This window comes from Pseudorca crassidens, chromosome 17, assembly GCF_039906515.1.
Source record: "Pseudorca crassidens isolate mPseCra1 chromosome 17, mPseCra1.hap1, whole genome shotgun sequence".
Classification (NCBI taxonomy): domain Eukaryota; kingdom Metazoa; phylum Chordata; class Mammalia; order Artiodactyla; family Delphinidae; genus Pseudorca; species Pseudorca crassidens.
In genome coordinates this window covers 1,171,274-1,184,440 of record NC_090312.1, presented here as the reverse complement: position 1 = coordinate 1,184,440, position 13,167 = coordinate 1,171,274, and the positions used below count along the sequence as shown (strand labels likewise).

The 13,167-nt window shown below is 63.8% G+C and overlaps 1 protein-coding gene across 2 annotated transcripts; it reads right to left on the bottom strand.

Annotated features, from left to right (window-relative positions):
• Positions 1–604: 604 nt before the first annotated feature.
• On the bottom strand, positions 605–13,165 carry ZFTRAF1 (zinc finger TRAF-type containing 1). Of its 2 annotated transcripts, none has more exons than XM_067712529.1 (4): positions 13,147–13,165; positions 3,769–4,007; positions 2,940–3,151; positions 605–1,373 (listed from the first exon to the last, which is right to left on the bottom strand). In XM_067712529.1, the coding sequence occupies exons 2-4, from the start codon at positions 3,987–3,989 to the stop codon at positions 982–984; spliced, it is 825 nt and encodes a 274-aa protein (XP_067568630.1). In that variant the 5' UTR covers positions 3,990–4,007; positions 13,147–13,165; the 3' UTR covers positions 605–981. The 2 variants fall into 2 exon arrangements, with proteins under 2 accessions (XP_067568630.1, XP_067568631.1); XM_067712530.1 differs by lacking the exon at positions 13,147–13,165 and adding an exon at positions 12,596–13,096.
• Positions 13,166–13,167: the final 2 nt, after the last annotated feature.

Sequence of the window (13,167 nt, the reverse complement as noted above, 5' to 3'; positions counted from 1 at the left end):
TGCAGCTCTGGGGCAGGACTGCAGGACCTCGGGGGGCCCACCTCCCTCGGGTGAGAAACCACACTGCCCAGCGCTGACTTCCATGCAGAGCCCTGGATGCAGGGCCAGCAGCTGGTCCCTGAGAGCAGCATGGGGGCAGCTGGACCACTCAGACCCTCACACAGCCAGGATTGCTCACCGCCGGCAGACCCCAGAACTCTCCTCACAGCCTGGGGACACTGAGTCCTTAAGGCTGAATACAGAAGATAGATTCTCTCTTGCTAAATTTGCATAACTTGTACAAGAGCCTTGTCAAGGGGTTAATTTGTTCCCTGGGAAGAGACAGAAAATCACCCTGCATTCCGAAAAGTCGCTGAGCCCTGGCGGCCAAGTCCTGCCTCCCTGGAGCAGCTGGGGCTGGGATGTGCTGGGCTAGTGGGAGCCCCGACCCCGCCCGTTCCCCTGCCCAGGCCTGTGACAGAGGGGGCAGCAACTCCAAGTCTCTCCTGGGGCGGGGCACGTGAAGGTGCAGTCACAGGGATGGGCGGGCTCTGACCCTTGGCCAAACCGAAGACCCCATTCTGTCCAATTACAGCCACGCCTTCCCCTCGAACAAAACAGAAAGTAGGAAACAAGGGTGCCTTTTTAATTGCAATCAAATATGCCGTCTGAGGTCAGCGCCCCCGAGCCCGGCCCAGGGGCCATGCGCAGCCCCATGTGTGGCCCAGAGCAGGCGTGTGGCCCGCTGCGCGGTAGGGGCCGGGGCCAGGCTGCCGTGCTGCGCCGCGCCCCTTGGGTCCCGGAGCAGCGTCTCCTCTGCGGTGGCCCGGCCTCCAGCGCCTGGGACAGGGGAGGTGGGGCAGAGGGCGAGGGGGGCGCTCCCACCTTCGCACACGCATGCAGACGTCCCAGTGTTCGCTTCTGTTCCTTCTCCTTGGCTGAGATGGGCGATGGCGCCGTGAGGCTGCTGCCGGGCAGGCATGGGCAGTGCCACGGGGCTGCCTACTTCTGTATTTGGAACAGGAAGAGCCGCAGGTTGATGTTCTTGGCAGCCAGCAGCTTGTTGCACTCCACGGAGTCGACGATGGGCAGCGGCACGTAGTCCGTCTCGTTGCTCTCGTTGGTGAAGACAAAGTGGTAGATGACAGGGCTGATCTTCACGTCGTCGTACGGGCCCTTGAGCAGCAGGAAAGAGCACTCCAGGGGCGCCGTCACCTTGCTCTTGAGGAGGAGCTGGAAGGACAGCGTGCGCTTGCACGACAGGTTGGGGTTGCGCTCCGAGTCGTTCACGCGCGCCTTTAGGACCCACGTCTGGTTCAGCACCGTGAACCGCGGCGTCTCGTAGTACAGGCGCGTGATGAAGTCATCCGTGCGGTACGGCCGGAACTGGACCTCTGTGGAGACAGACAGGCCGGGGAGCCGGCGGTCAGAGCAGGCAGGGCCAGGGGCAGCGCCTTCCCAGCCGGCCGGGGACACGGGCTCGGCCAGGGAGGAAGGCAACTTACCAGGACACAGCGGGCTCTACTTGTCACAAGGCAAATCAAACGCAATTATGGCAAACGGAGGCGCACGCAAGCTTTGGGGAAACAACTACGAACAGAAGTGACACGCGTTAGCGGCAGAGTCCAGAGGCTGCGAGAGGTGAACGGCCAGCCCCGCCTGACCCCCAGGTCAGGTGAGGCCTCCCTCCTCACCCTTCCCCAGGGCCCAGCAGAGGGAGAGGCCCCGCCCAGGGGGCCGGGGTAAGCAGACACACAGACAGGATGCAGTTCTGTGAACAAGTGTACTTTATTGGTTCCGATACAGAGCTGCCAGAAAAGCCGGCGGCCGGGCTGGTGTGTTGGGCCTCGAGGCAGAGTGCCATTGCGTGGCTGGAGCTGGGCTCTGCCGGCCAGCCGAAGGGCCCGTCGGTCAGTGGGCGACTGCCGTCACACAGTTCTCTCGGCAGAGCCCGTGGCCCACGGCTGGCGAGTCCCTCCACAGAGGCGGCCAGTCCTCCCTGCCCGGCCACGGCTGCAGTCACGACGCCTCGGTCCACCCAGACTCTCCAGGCCTGGCCTGGACTGTTTGTGACACAGTGCCCACCGGGGCAGCTGAGGCTACGACTGCCCAGCGGCCGCGGTCTTCTCGTGCTGAGACCCCGGCCTCCGCAGGCCCCCACCTATAGCCAGGCCCGGTCCAGGCGGCACAGTCTGACTGGCTGCCCGTGACTGCCCTTGGCGCTCGGAGCCGGCCGCCTGGTGTGGGCCGGGCAGCATAGGGCCAGAGTACCCCCGGCAGCTCCAGCGACAGCAGGGGCTTCTCGCTATTCTCTGTGTCTAGACCAGGCTCTGCTCCCCAGAGTGTCCAAAGGCAGTGGCGGCGGCCAGGAGAGCCCGAGAGATCCAGTGGGCCTGGGCGCAGTCCAGCCTGCCCATCCCTGGGCATCCACTCCCAGCAGTTTGGGTCGGGCACCCTCAGCTCGTTCTGGAGCCCTGGCCCTGACCATCTTCTCGCTGGCCTCAGGAAGCCCGTGGCCACTGCAGTAACCGCCTGCAGGTAGGACCTGCCATGACGAGTGCTCTTCTTGCCCCTGGCTCCGCAGGGCAGGCCCTCAGCTCCCAGAACCCCCCAAGACACGCCCACCTTCCGGTTAGACCCCAACTGTCCCAAGGTTGTGCAGCCCCACACGGTGAGGACACCACTTTGCTGGGGTAGCAGGGCCGGGGTAGGGAGGACAGGTGGGAAGGGCCTCTGTGAGAGCCATGCAGGTGCCCCCAGGGTCCTGCCCGGCCCCTCCCCGGCTCAGCCTCCAGCCCCTCTTCTCCCTTAGATGTCCTCCCATTCACCAGGAGCTTGTCCAGAGCCTGGCCATCTGGTGCAGCCTGTGCCACTGCCCAGACCCCATGGCTCCCCCGGCTCCCGGCCGCCGGCCCCACCCCCAGCCTGTGTGGCATGCAGCAGGCAGCAGGGCGCCTCACCTGTGTAGCCGATCTTCTCGAAGCTGAGCAGGCTAAAGATGCTGTTGTAGAGCTGCATCTCCTTGCGGTGGCTCTGGTCCATCTCGTCCAGGATCTCCATCAGCTCATTGCCCGTCTTGGTTGGGTGGGCACACGCGGCCTCGTGCACTGTCAGCTCGTGGAAAGGGCCGTGCCATGGGCAGCCGATACGCTTGTACTTGCACTGCGTCACCCTGGGGAGGAGGTGAGCCCTGCGGTCACACCCGCGCCCCGTGGAAGGTGGCTGTGCCAGTGGGCCTCCAACCAGCCCTGCTCACACAGACTGCTCCCTGAAGGACATGTTCCCCACGTGCCGGCCCTCAGGAAGGGGTCAGAGTGCGTGAGAGCCTGAGAAGGAGCAGGGCATGTGTGAGCTGTGCGTGTGCACGCCCCCTGCACCCACTGCCATGGGGCGTCTCTCCACAACGGTCCTGGGCCCCGCGTGGCTTCACTCCAGGGGAGGCTCGGCAGCCTGGCCCCCTGGAGGGGGGGATTGGGGTGCTAGTGGCACCATCACGCTGTGCTCCCAGAGCCCCTGTGCTGGCCACACTTTCCTGGTCCGGGGACACCACGGACAGTCTCTAAGGAAGAAGCCACCACACAGCCACAAGGAACCCTGGAGGGTCAGGATAACGTTCAGACGCTTCCAGTTGCAGATCTAAGCCCCCGAGTCTGTGGAGCTTCCCGCCCGCCCCCTCCACGGCCTGGGACCTGAGCAGCTTTGCACTAACCCGGCCCTGTGAGGTTGCCACCGGGTGGCGTGTGTGGAGCCAAGCCCCCGGCAGGCAGGCCAGGCGGCCCAGGTGCTTACCTGTCCTGGCACTCCTCTTTCTGGTGCCTCTCCAGGAGGGAGCGGGGGAACTGGCACAGGCAGAAGCCACACTCAGAGGGCAGCTCGCTCACGGCCTTCTCCACGGCCAGGTTGCGGCAGCAGAGGCTCTTACTGATCTCGCAACGACAGTTGGGGCACGTGGCTTGCTCCTCCTTCAGCCGGGCATCTGCTAGTAGGTGGATAAAACAGCCAGCGCACATCAAGTGCCCATTAGTACACTGCGGAGAAGGAAAGGGAGATGAAGCTCACGGACCTGCAGGGCCGCGCAGACGCGCGCCCGCCCCACTGCCGGCCCCTCCCAGGGGCTGCGGTGCAGGGGCCGCGGGCAGGCTGCTGCCCGACAAGCACAGGCTGCCACTCCCACTCCCGAGGGAGGGCCAGGCTGTCCTCCCGGAGCCCTGTGCACGCGGCCAGCAGGGTCCCCATGGAGAGGGCGGGTCTCGAGGTGGCCCTCATTGGCAGCAGAGGTTCGGGCTCTTCACTGTGGTGGCCCACCGGTGGGCACTGGGTGGGCCACACGGGGGCTTTTCCCATCCAGGGGCTGGAGACTGTCCCCAAAGTCCACCACAGGGCCTGATTCAGGGACGCCCACGGAACGCGGGCTCTCGGCCAGCTGCCCATGCCGAGGCAGCTGCACCCTCAGCCTGGCCCCGCCACTCTAGCCTCCTGGGCCCGCAAAGGTGAGCAGGCAGCTGCCACCCGCCCAGTGGGGCTGGCTACCTGGAGGGGACCTTCCCAAGGACCGGTGGCACAGAGCCGTGGTGGGCAGGGAGGCCCACTTGGCCCAGGACAGGGCACGTGGGCAGCGTGCGCCCGCAGGAGCGTTGCTGGCTTTGGGCCTAGGAGCCAGGCCCCTCCCTGGCTGAGCCTGTGGATCCAAGGAACAGACGACACCGTCGGCGACCTGCCCCTCCCTGCTGGGGGTCCTGGTGTGTGGACAGTGGGCTGCCGGCTCAGCTACCTCGGCTCTCTCACTGGCTCCACACACCTCCTGAGCACCCACTTGGTGCCCTTGAGACACGTGGCAAGCTATGGGCCTGGGCCTGCAGGGGCTCACGGGGTTGGGGGAGGAGAGGCCCACACGGGAACCAGAGGTGCAAGAGTAGACAAGCTGTGTCCTCCAGGGCAGACACGGCAGTCTTGGAGCCCGGGGAACACTGGTGGGAGTGTGGGCCCCCCCGCCGAGGGCACCTATCTCCATTGGGAGACGCCCAGTGGCTGAGGGCAAGTGGGCAGGCAGTGCTTCCACAGGCTTCCTTGGGGCCCAGGACCCTTTTGCGACTGGGATCCAGTGTGGTAGAGGGACTCACATGGCCACTGCCAAGCCACGCCTGCACACGATGGGGTCCTCGGTAAACACCAGGGGTCCGTGCACCCTGAGCTGAGGGCTGCAAGAGGCTGAGTGAACTCTTAGCGCCTGCGGGTCGTGCTTGGGGTCCAGTGAGTGATGGGACCTATGTGCTGAGGACCAGTGGTGGGGCCGGGGACAAAGGCCCCAGTCAGGATCCAGGTCCACACAAACACCCTAGATCGGCTGCACTCACATCTTAATTTCTAAGTCAGGTCAAAAGTTAAGATGTGCGAGACGAGGAGGGGACTGGCAAGGGCCGGCCAGCACTGCTCTGGACACACAGCCTGGCTGGGGGTTGTGGAGCGAGGCTGGTCCCGAGAGCGGCCAGGGAGGAAAAGCAGTCTGCCCCGTCCACTGCCCGGGGTCAGCGGAGAAGCCAGAGACGCGATGAGTGGAGAGGGTGGGGGGACACGGCACCATAGGCTGCTGCCACCCTGTAGGAAGCCCAGACCAAGAGCCCAGGTCACATGTGTTCTCAAAGCCCCGCCAAGGGCCTGAGCCCAAGAGGGCCTGGCTTCACCGTGCCACAGGCCCAGGGATCGCTATGGCTTCTAGAAGGCAGAGAGGAAGCACTCAGTCACGGGAGGAAGAAGCTGCAGGGCCCCCGGAAGTGAGGCCAGACAAGGCAGCACTGGGCTTGCTGAAGTCCCAGCCGCTGCCTAGCACCCCAGTGAAGAAGCCAGGAAGGCCTGGGGACCCCACACTACAGTGTGGCCAGCTCTAGTTCTACATGCCCCAAGGCAGGGCCCGCGGCCTCATCAGAGAGCAACAGCCACTGCTGGGCCCAACTCAGCTGGCTTCTCCTGTCTCTGGTGGCCCAGCCAGGGCGTGGGCCTGCAGGCGAGACTCGGGATGGAGTCCTGGGACGTCCTGAGGGACCCGAGGCTGCCAACTGTGTGACTGCTCACTCCCAGCGCTGCCCTGAAAGCCCACTGCTCTGGAGCAGAGGGTGTGACCTGCGCACCCCCCTGGCAGGCCTTTCCTCAGAACCTGGGGGCCGCAGGAGTTCCCAGCCTCCAGGGCCAGTCCCCACCCCACACCCCTGGAGCCTCCAGACCCAACACAGGCTCAGGTACTAGGGCACCTGCCCTCTGTTGGGCTCTGGGGAGGCGGGGGCACTGCCCCTCCAGCCCTAACAGCTCAGCTCTGAATCGGAATGCGGCTAACCAGCAAGACGCCCCAAGTGCTGCCGGCCTGCCAAGGGACAAGCCAACGTCCACACGTGGCTAGTCCCTTACCGGCTGCCCAAGGTACGCTCTCTCGGTGGACCCAGGTGGCCAGCCTTGGCCCCAGCACCTACCCAGCCCAGGCAGTCTGTCCACAGCAGGAGAGTCACCGTGCTCCAGAGCCCTCCCCACCAGCCAGGCTCCCCCTCGGCCTCCAGAGCAAGACCCAACTCTGCACGCAGGCCTGGCCCAGGGCCTCTGCGGTGGTCGGGCTGGACTGTACCTGCCCCATTTTGCCCATCCAGAAGCTGGGCCCCAGAGGGCTCAGCACAGCGTTGGCCATACGCCAAGCCTCTGACAGACAGCACAAGCCAGGGCAGTCAGAGTGCCCCACGCTATGTGCCAGGGCCAAGCCCCAGAGAGCTTGGGCAGTTCCAAGGAGCAGTTCCTGCAGTGCCCAGGATGGGCTGCCTTCCCACCACCTGCCAGGAAGACCCTAGAGACAGGGAGGGCTACGGAGGGGGCTCCACGATGCAGGAGCTTGTAGGGCCTCCCAGGCCCTCCCAGGACAGATGCTGGCCAGATCCCACAGGTCACCAGCAGTATGCTCTGAGGCTGGTCACATCCTTTTCTGGGCCTCAATTTTCTCAGGCACAAAAGACAACAGGGGGCGGGGAGGTACTTCCCTGATAGCACAGTGGATAAGACTCCACACTCCCAACGCAGGGAGCCTGGGTCAGGGAACTAGATCCCACATGCATGCTGCAACTAAGAGTTCGCATGCCACAGCAAAGGAGACTGCGAGCTGCAACTAAGGAGCCCACGTGCTTCAACTAAGGAGCCGGCGAGCCACAACTAAGGAGCCCACAAACCACAACTAAGGACACGCCTGCCACAACTAAGACCCAGCCCAACCAAATTAAAAAAAAAAAAAAAAAAAAGACAACAAGGGGACTTCCCTGGCGGTCCAGTGGTTAAGACTCCGCGCTTCTACTGCAGGGAGCACGGGTTCGAACCCTGGTCGGGGAACTAAGATTCTGCATGCCACACAGTGCAGCTGAAAAAAAAAAAAGGCAACAGGGACAGGACTGGCCTTATTACGCACTGAAGAGGTAGGACAGGACCACAAGTGCGACACACAGTGCCCAGAGAACTAATGCCTGGCACCACACTCATCACCCAGCAGAGCCCAGCTAGCCCCTCATGCAGCCCCTGCCCGGAAGCCTCAGGAAGGGCTCCAGGCACAAGCCTGTGATTTCAGCAAAACCCCCTCTCCCTCTCTCAACCCTGGGTTCCCCAACCCCACCAAGTTGTGCCCCAGCCCAAGCCCCTCTGCAATGGCCCAAAAGTGGGCATTTGTCCCTGCCCCTAGGACATCGCCCAGCAGCCCCTCCCCCCGCCTGCCCAGTGCACCCAGGCCATGCAGGCTGGGGCCTCTGTCTGAACCAGCTTCCCCCTGGGGGAGCTGAAGGAACTGTCCGGACTCTTGAGGAGGAGCCCTGGCCCCTGGGCCTTGGGACAAAAGCAGGTCTTAGAAAATCCTCAATCAGTAGGCCTTTTAGGCCTGGAGTCCACAGTCCCCTCAAACCCTGGGGTGCCCCCCAACTCCGCTCTTTACCACTAAAGGAAGGCTCAGCACCCAGACTCATGTGAGCAGCCCCATCTCCAAAGCACAGCGGAGGGTACCCACCCCCAAAGTGCCCCTCGGCCCAGCTGGAGGCCCCCCTTCACCAGGCCCAGCAGGGCCTCACGGCACCCCACACACCCCTGCACACTCGGCCTGAGGTTTCCTTGACCTCTTCCATCAAGGGGCCCGGAAGGGACCATGCAGGGTCTGAGACACACAAGTGTCTCAGGGGAAGCCAGGACTGCAACCTTCCACCAGGTTTTGGGTTTGAAGTTCTGGGCCAGCAGTTCCTGATGTCACAGCACCCCGAGACTCGGGGACTTGGGTGGGGGCCGTCAAACCTGCAGCCAGGCTCTTGCTCAGAGCCCAGGTGCTGCCTGGATCAAAAGGTAACTCAAGTGACAAACCACCACTACAAAAAGCACAATTTCGCATCTAGTCAGAGACCAGAAGCGTGCTCTTCCCTCTGCCCTTGTCTTGGATAGCTAAGCAGATATATTTTCAAAGCTTTTTTCTCAAAGCATGAGCCAGTCATAGTCTTGGAGCTGGGGAAGAGGGTCCCAGGCCATGTGGGTGGGCAGCCCCATTGGAGATTCCTTAAACATCACCTTGAACAGAGTCTGCAGCACCAGGCAGGTCGACAGATGCCAAGACGGCGCACTTGGAAGCTCCCCAAGGCGGGCACCCACATTGGCCAGGACGCAAGCAGAGGTGGAGCCACCCCTGCTTCCTGGGCCTTTTACCCACATGGCTGCCAACGAGCTAACCAAGCCAAGTGGGCTGAGCCGAGTCCTGGCGGGGACAGGAAGCGCAGCAGGACACCCTCAATCCTCCCACAGGACAGATGGTGTCAAGTGCCCAGGCAGGTGGGATGGGACAGGCATCCTGTAGCAGGGAGAGGAGACGACTTCGGTGCAGGGGTGCTGCCTCAGTGGGGCCCACGAGGAGCAGGAGTGGGCAGGGGCAGGGACAGGAGAGAGCACCCAGGCAGCAGGGGCAGGAGAGCAATGGGCTGAAGGGGCGGGGCTCAGGTCTGAGGCAGGAGCAGTGGGCACAGGAGCCAGAGGCCAGTTGGTACCACATACTGTGACGAAGACCCCCTGCCTACTCCTCCACCCCAGTGGGGGTCACAGGAGCCTTCCTGGCTGAGAACCAAGTCGGGGTGGGAGAGCTCTGCGGCCCCTCCCTCCAGATGTTGGTCTGCGGCTCAGGGCCTCAGCTGACACGAGCGGGGTCAGGGCCAGGTCCACCTTGTGTGAAGGGCTGGAGGAGAGTCCCAGATGGGGTCAGGGATCAGGCTGCGGCTGCAACGATCCAGGCACCACCCACTGAGGCTGTGTTTCCCCCAAAGAAGGCAGAGGACCTAGCTCACATCGCCCTGGGGCCACAGGGCTGCATTCAGAGCAGGTGCCAGCACAGCTGCCCGTTGCCGGCTCCAACACAGAGCTCCTATGTGCACGTCACTGCTGCATCCCCGGCCCTCCTACCCCTAGCTGGTTGCCCGCTGCCGTGCCCACCCAGGACCCTAGAAGGTGGCTGCACACCTTGTCAGGCCAGTCACCAAGAATACACCGAACACCCACACGGAGAACATCAAAGCCAGCACCTGCCATACCAGTTGTAGCCCAGCCCTGACCTGACCTGACCTGACCTAACGCAGGTCACGGCGAGAACCATTTGCACGAGGGCCCTGGTCTGACACCAGAGCAAGAATCCCGACCCAGGTGGTGTGAGGTACTGGACCCATGGCGGAGCCGACACTGTGGGGCTCAGATCAGGGAGCAGGCGACCAAGCCTAACCGTGCAGCCCGTGTCTGCTCTCACCACCACCCAGGCTTCCCCAGAGACACAGAGGCAGGGGCTGGCAGCCGGAGAGCAAGCTCTCGAGTTACTGCGTACCCAGCCACATCCAGAGGCCCATGGAGATGCTCCTGCGGCCCCAGTGCCAGGCACAGCGTGCAGGGCTCAGCACGGCCACTGGCTCTTCTCCTCACCCCAGAACTGGGTACCATCTGAAACAGCCCTCAGATGCGGAGCACTGCCGGTGCTTGCCCCGAACCACGTATCCTGGTGGGGTCAGGCAAAACGTTGCCTATAGGAACAGAGAGCAAAACATACCACATGCCTGAAGCAGGTCCACCAGAGACAGCCCGTCAACGTGACTCACCAAAGAAGGCCAGCAGAAGCGGAGGGGCTGAGCCCAGGCCCAGAAGCGTTGGCGAGCAGTGGGCCCCAACCAGGGGCACACAGAGCTCTGCGTCCTCATTTCAAGGCAGCTCATGTGGAACCTGTGCTGTCCTTGACCAAATCATCCTGAGAGCAAACCCAGCTCTGATGCCAACCAGGCAATGGGGTGGGCCTCCGGGCCCATCTCGATCCCCCCCCAATAAATGTCCCCATCCAGGGTGGCTGTGAGGATAATGCGGACCACTGCACACAGCAAGGAGCCACCAAGAAGCCTTCCCTCGGGCACCTCACACCCCAGGCTCCAGGGTGGGCACGGCTGTGCATCCATGCCCCATGGGCCCCCATCACACGGCAGGTCTTCCAGCAGCCAAAGCGAGTTCTGACCCGTGGCAGGGTTCCAGCCAACGCTTTTAGGGCCAAGGGCTCTCCCACTGATCACACGCTCTAAAGCTTTCTCCCAGCCTCTAGAGATGAGAGGGAATCAACTCCCTGCCAAGGCCCGGGTGTCACTTGGGAAGAATGAAGGTGGGGCAGAGGGCTTGTACCAAAACCCACAGCTCAGCATTGGTGGGCTCTCCTCACTCAGCGGGCCCGTTCCCAGGGAAGCCACTGAGCAGAGTCCACTAGGCCATAGGGAAGGCCACCGGCCAGGTGGCCCAGAGCCTTCATTCCCCATCAGAGCTGCTCAGCCACCTGCCTCCTGCCGGCCCAGAGCTCAGCTACCAGCATGGTGCGGACCGGTTTGAAGCAGCCAAGCTCAGAGGCCCGGTCACTAGGGGCTCCGGCCAGAGGCAGAAATGCAGCTCTCTGTGCTGAGTGGACTCAGAGCTGGTACCACATGGCCGGTTTTCATGCCAGGTCCATCTCCAGCCCACTCACACGAAGAGAGATGAGGAACCCCTTAATCCCCCTGGGACCCCCCCCCACCATTGGCTTGGCTTCCTAGACTCCCACTCAAGGCCCAAGGAAGGAAGAGTGCTTTTGGGAGGATCAAAAGGTCGTGGGCAAGCCAAAGAGGCCAGAGAAAGGACAAGTCCTGAGGTGCACTCCCAAGGCTGAGGCGGTTATGAGAAGCGCTACCCCAATTTGCACTGGGCCAGGAGGCCTGTGGTACTCCTGAGCTAGGGCCTCCGGCCAGGAGCTTCCCAAAGCCCAGGAGGGTGGGTTGAAAGGCAGTGTCCTCTCCCCAAGGAACTCAACCCACTTCCCCACCAATGCCTCTTCTCCCTCCGTCACCCAGGCACACTGGGATCCTCCAAAGGAAACTCATGCCAGAGCGGGAAGGATTTGGAGATCCAGAGGTTGGGGAAACGGCAATTCAGAATAGCCTGCCCTGTTTACTACAAAAATGGCCCTCGCACCACAGCCCTCACTCTGAGCATAAGCAGGGGGACAAGGCCCATCGGCCATATCCAGCTCCTGTAAATGCAAAGAAAGGTGACAGGATACCTGTTTCATTCCTCAAAGGGGCTGGGGGTGTGGGGGTAATCAGAGATGGGGGTTGACGCGCAGAGAGACACACAACGGAGAAAGCAGAACGCTGCGCAGTGACCCTGGGACCAGAGTGTGACCCTGCTGCTACGGGGTGCACGAGTGAGACCCCCTGGGCTAAGTACCCTCTCTGGCAGCCCTGAGCGGGTTAAGGACTCTTGAGTCCGGCCACCAGGCTGGCTCTTCAGACAGAAGGGAAGAGGACAGACCTCCTGGAGCACCGGTAGCCTAGGAAGCCAGACCTGGTGTGGGTGAGGTGGGATGTGGTAGGAGCCCAGCCTGAGGCACAGCACGTCCAGAAAGCACTGGATTGGGCGGGGGCGGGGGCTGGGACTGGAGAAAAGACCCAGGCTGTGGGGCTTGATGTGGGCAGTTCATCCAGACCAGGAATGAGGGGAAGGGGTGGGGGAGGGCAAAGAGGTGAGCCCCTCCCTTCTCAACTTTCTTCCAAAAAGAAGTGACAAGGAAAGGGGATTCTTCCACATCAAAGGGTAAAGGGATACGGAACGAGCATAAGGACAGGTTTTGGGGGGGGGGTGTCTGTAAAAGAACTGAGAAGAAACACTTGAGGAAGAGCAAAGACCAGGGACCCCCGGAGCCCAGGGAGCTCAGGGCTGCGCGGAGCAGGCTCAGAAGTGGGGAGGAGCACGGGCATCTGTCGCCAGCTTTCTCTGGGGTCAGCTTGAGGTTGGGCTGAGGAGTGCTGAGAAAGGGGCAACAGGGGAACCTGGAAAGAAAAGGGGCGTCCAAGTGGGAGACAGGAGATTCCCATCAGGAAATAAGGGCAGTCACAACGAGAAAAAAAGGAGGTTCAGAGCAGGAAACAGGAAAGTTCCCAGAGGACGAGAATGAGGAGCTTCCGAACAGGCGCCAGAGTCCCACCTCTGGGCCCCAGGGCTCGGGCCTGGCCTCCGAGGAGACGCGGTGCCGGGGGGCCGGCCGCGGCGGGGCTGGAGCCGAGCCGGGTCTGGCCGGCGGCCCTACCTGGTACACGGAGGCCTTGGGCAGGTCCAGGCAGACCGTGCAGCACAGAACCGAGTAGAGCCGCTCCTCCAGCTTCCCGCTGCCCGCCGCCGCCGCCGCCGCCGCCGCCTCGGCCGTCTCGGCCGCCCGTAGCCGCTTCTTGGGCGGCGCATCGGAGTCGCCCGCCGCCTCCTGCAGCTGCCGGGCGCCGGCCAGGCCCGCCTCGTCTGGGATCCCGGGCCCCGCCGCCTCGCCCAGCGCCGCCGCCGGCCCCGCAGACGCTCCGGCCCCGGCCCCGACCCCGACCCCGGCCCCGGCCCCGACCCCGGCCGGCACGGCACCGGCAGGCCCCGCGGCCGGGCCGCCCCCGCCGGCCTCCTCGGCGCCGGACATCGCGGCCGGCCGGCCCGGCGGGCGGGTGCCGGCGCGCTCCCGCGGCTAGAGGTTAGGGGCGCCGCGCGCTCCCTCCGCCCTCTCGCCGCCGCCGCCGCGACCCCGCAGCCCCGCTCCCTGCGCCGCCGCCTCAGTGGGTTCGGCCCGCGCGTCGCCCCGCAGCCGCCGCGGCCACCGACCCCGGCGCGGCCGCCATCTTT

Excerpts from the sequence above, each read along its gene's own strand:
- ZFTRAF1 (XM_067712530.1), bottom strand. The coding sequence starts at position 12,967 with ATGTCCGGCGCCGAGGAGGCCGGCGGGGGCGGCCCGGCCGCGGGGCCT. Across the intron at positions 4,008-12,595 it reads CCAAGGCCTCCGTGTACCAG|TGTACTAATGGGCACTTGAT; the intron begins GTAGGGCCGCCG and ends CCTTCTCCGCAG. Across the intron at positions 3,152-3,768 it reads AAAGAGGAGTGCCAGGACAG|GGTGACGCAGTGCAAGTACA; the intron begins GTAAGCACCTGG and ends CCTCCTCCCCAG.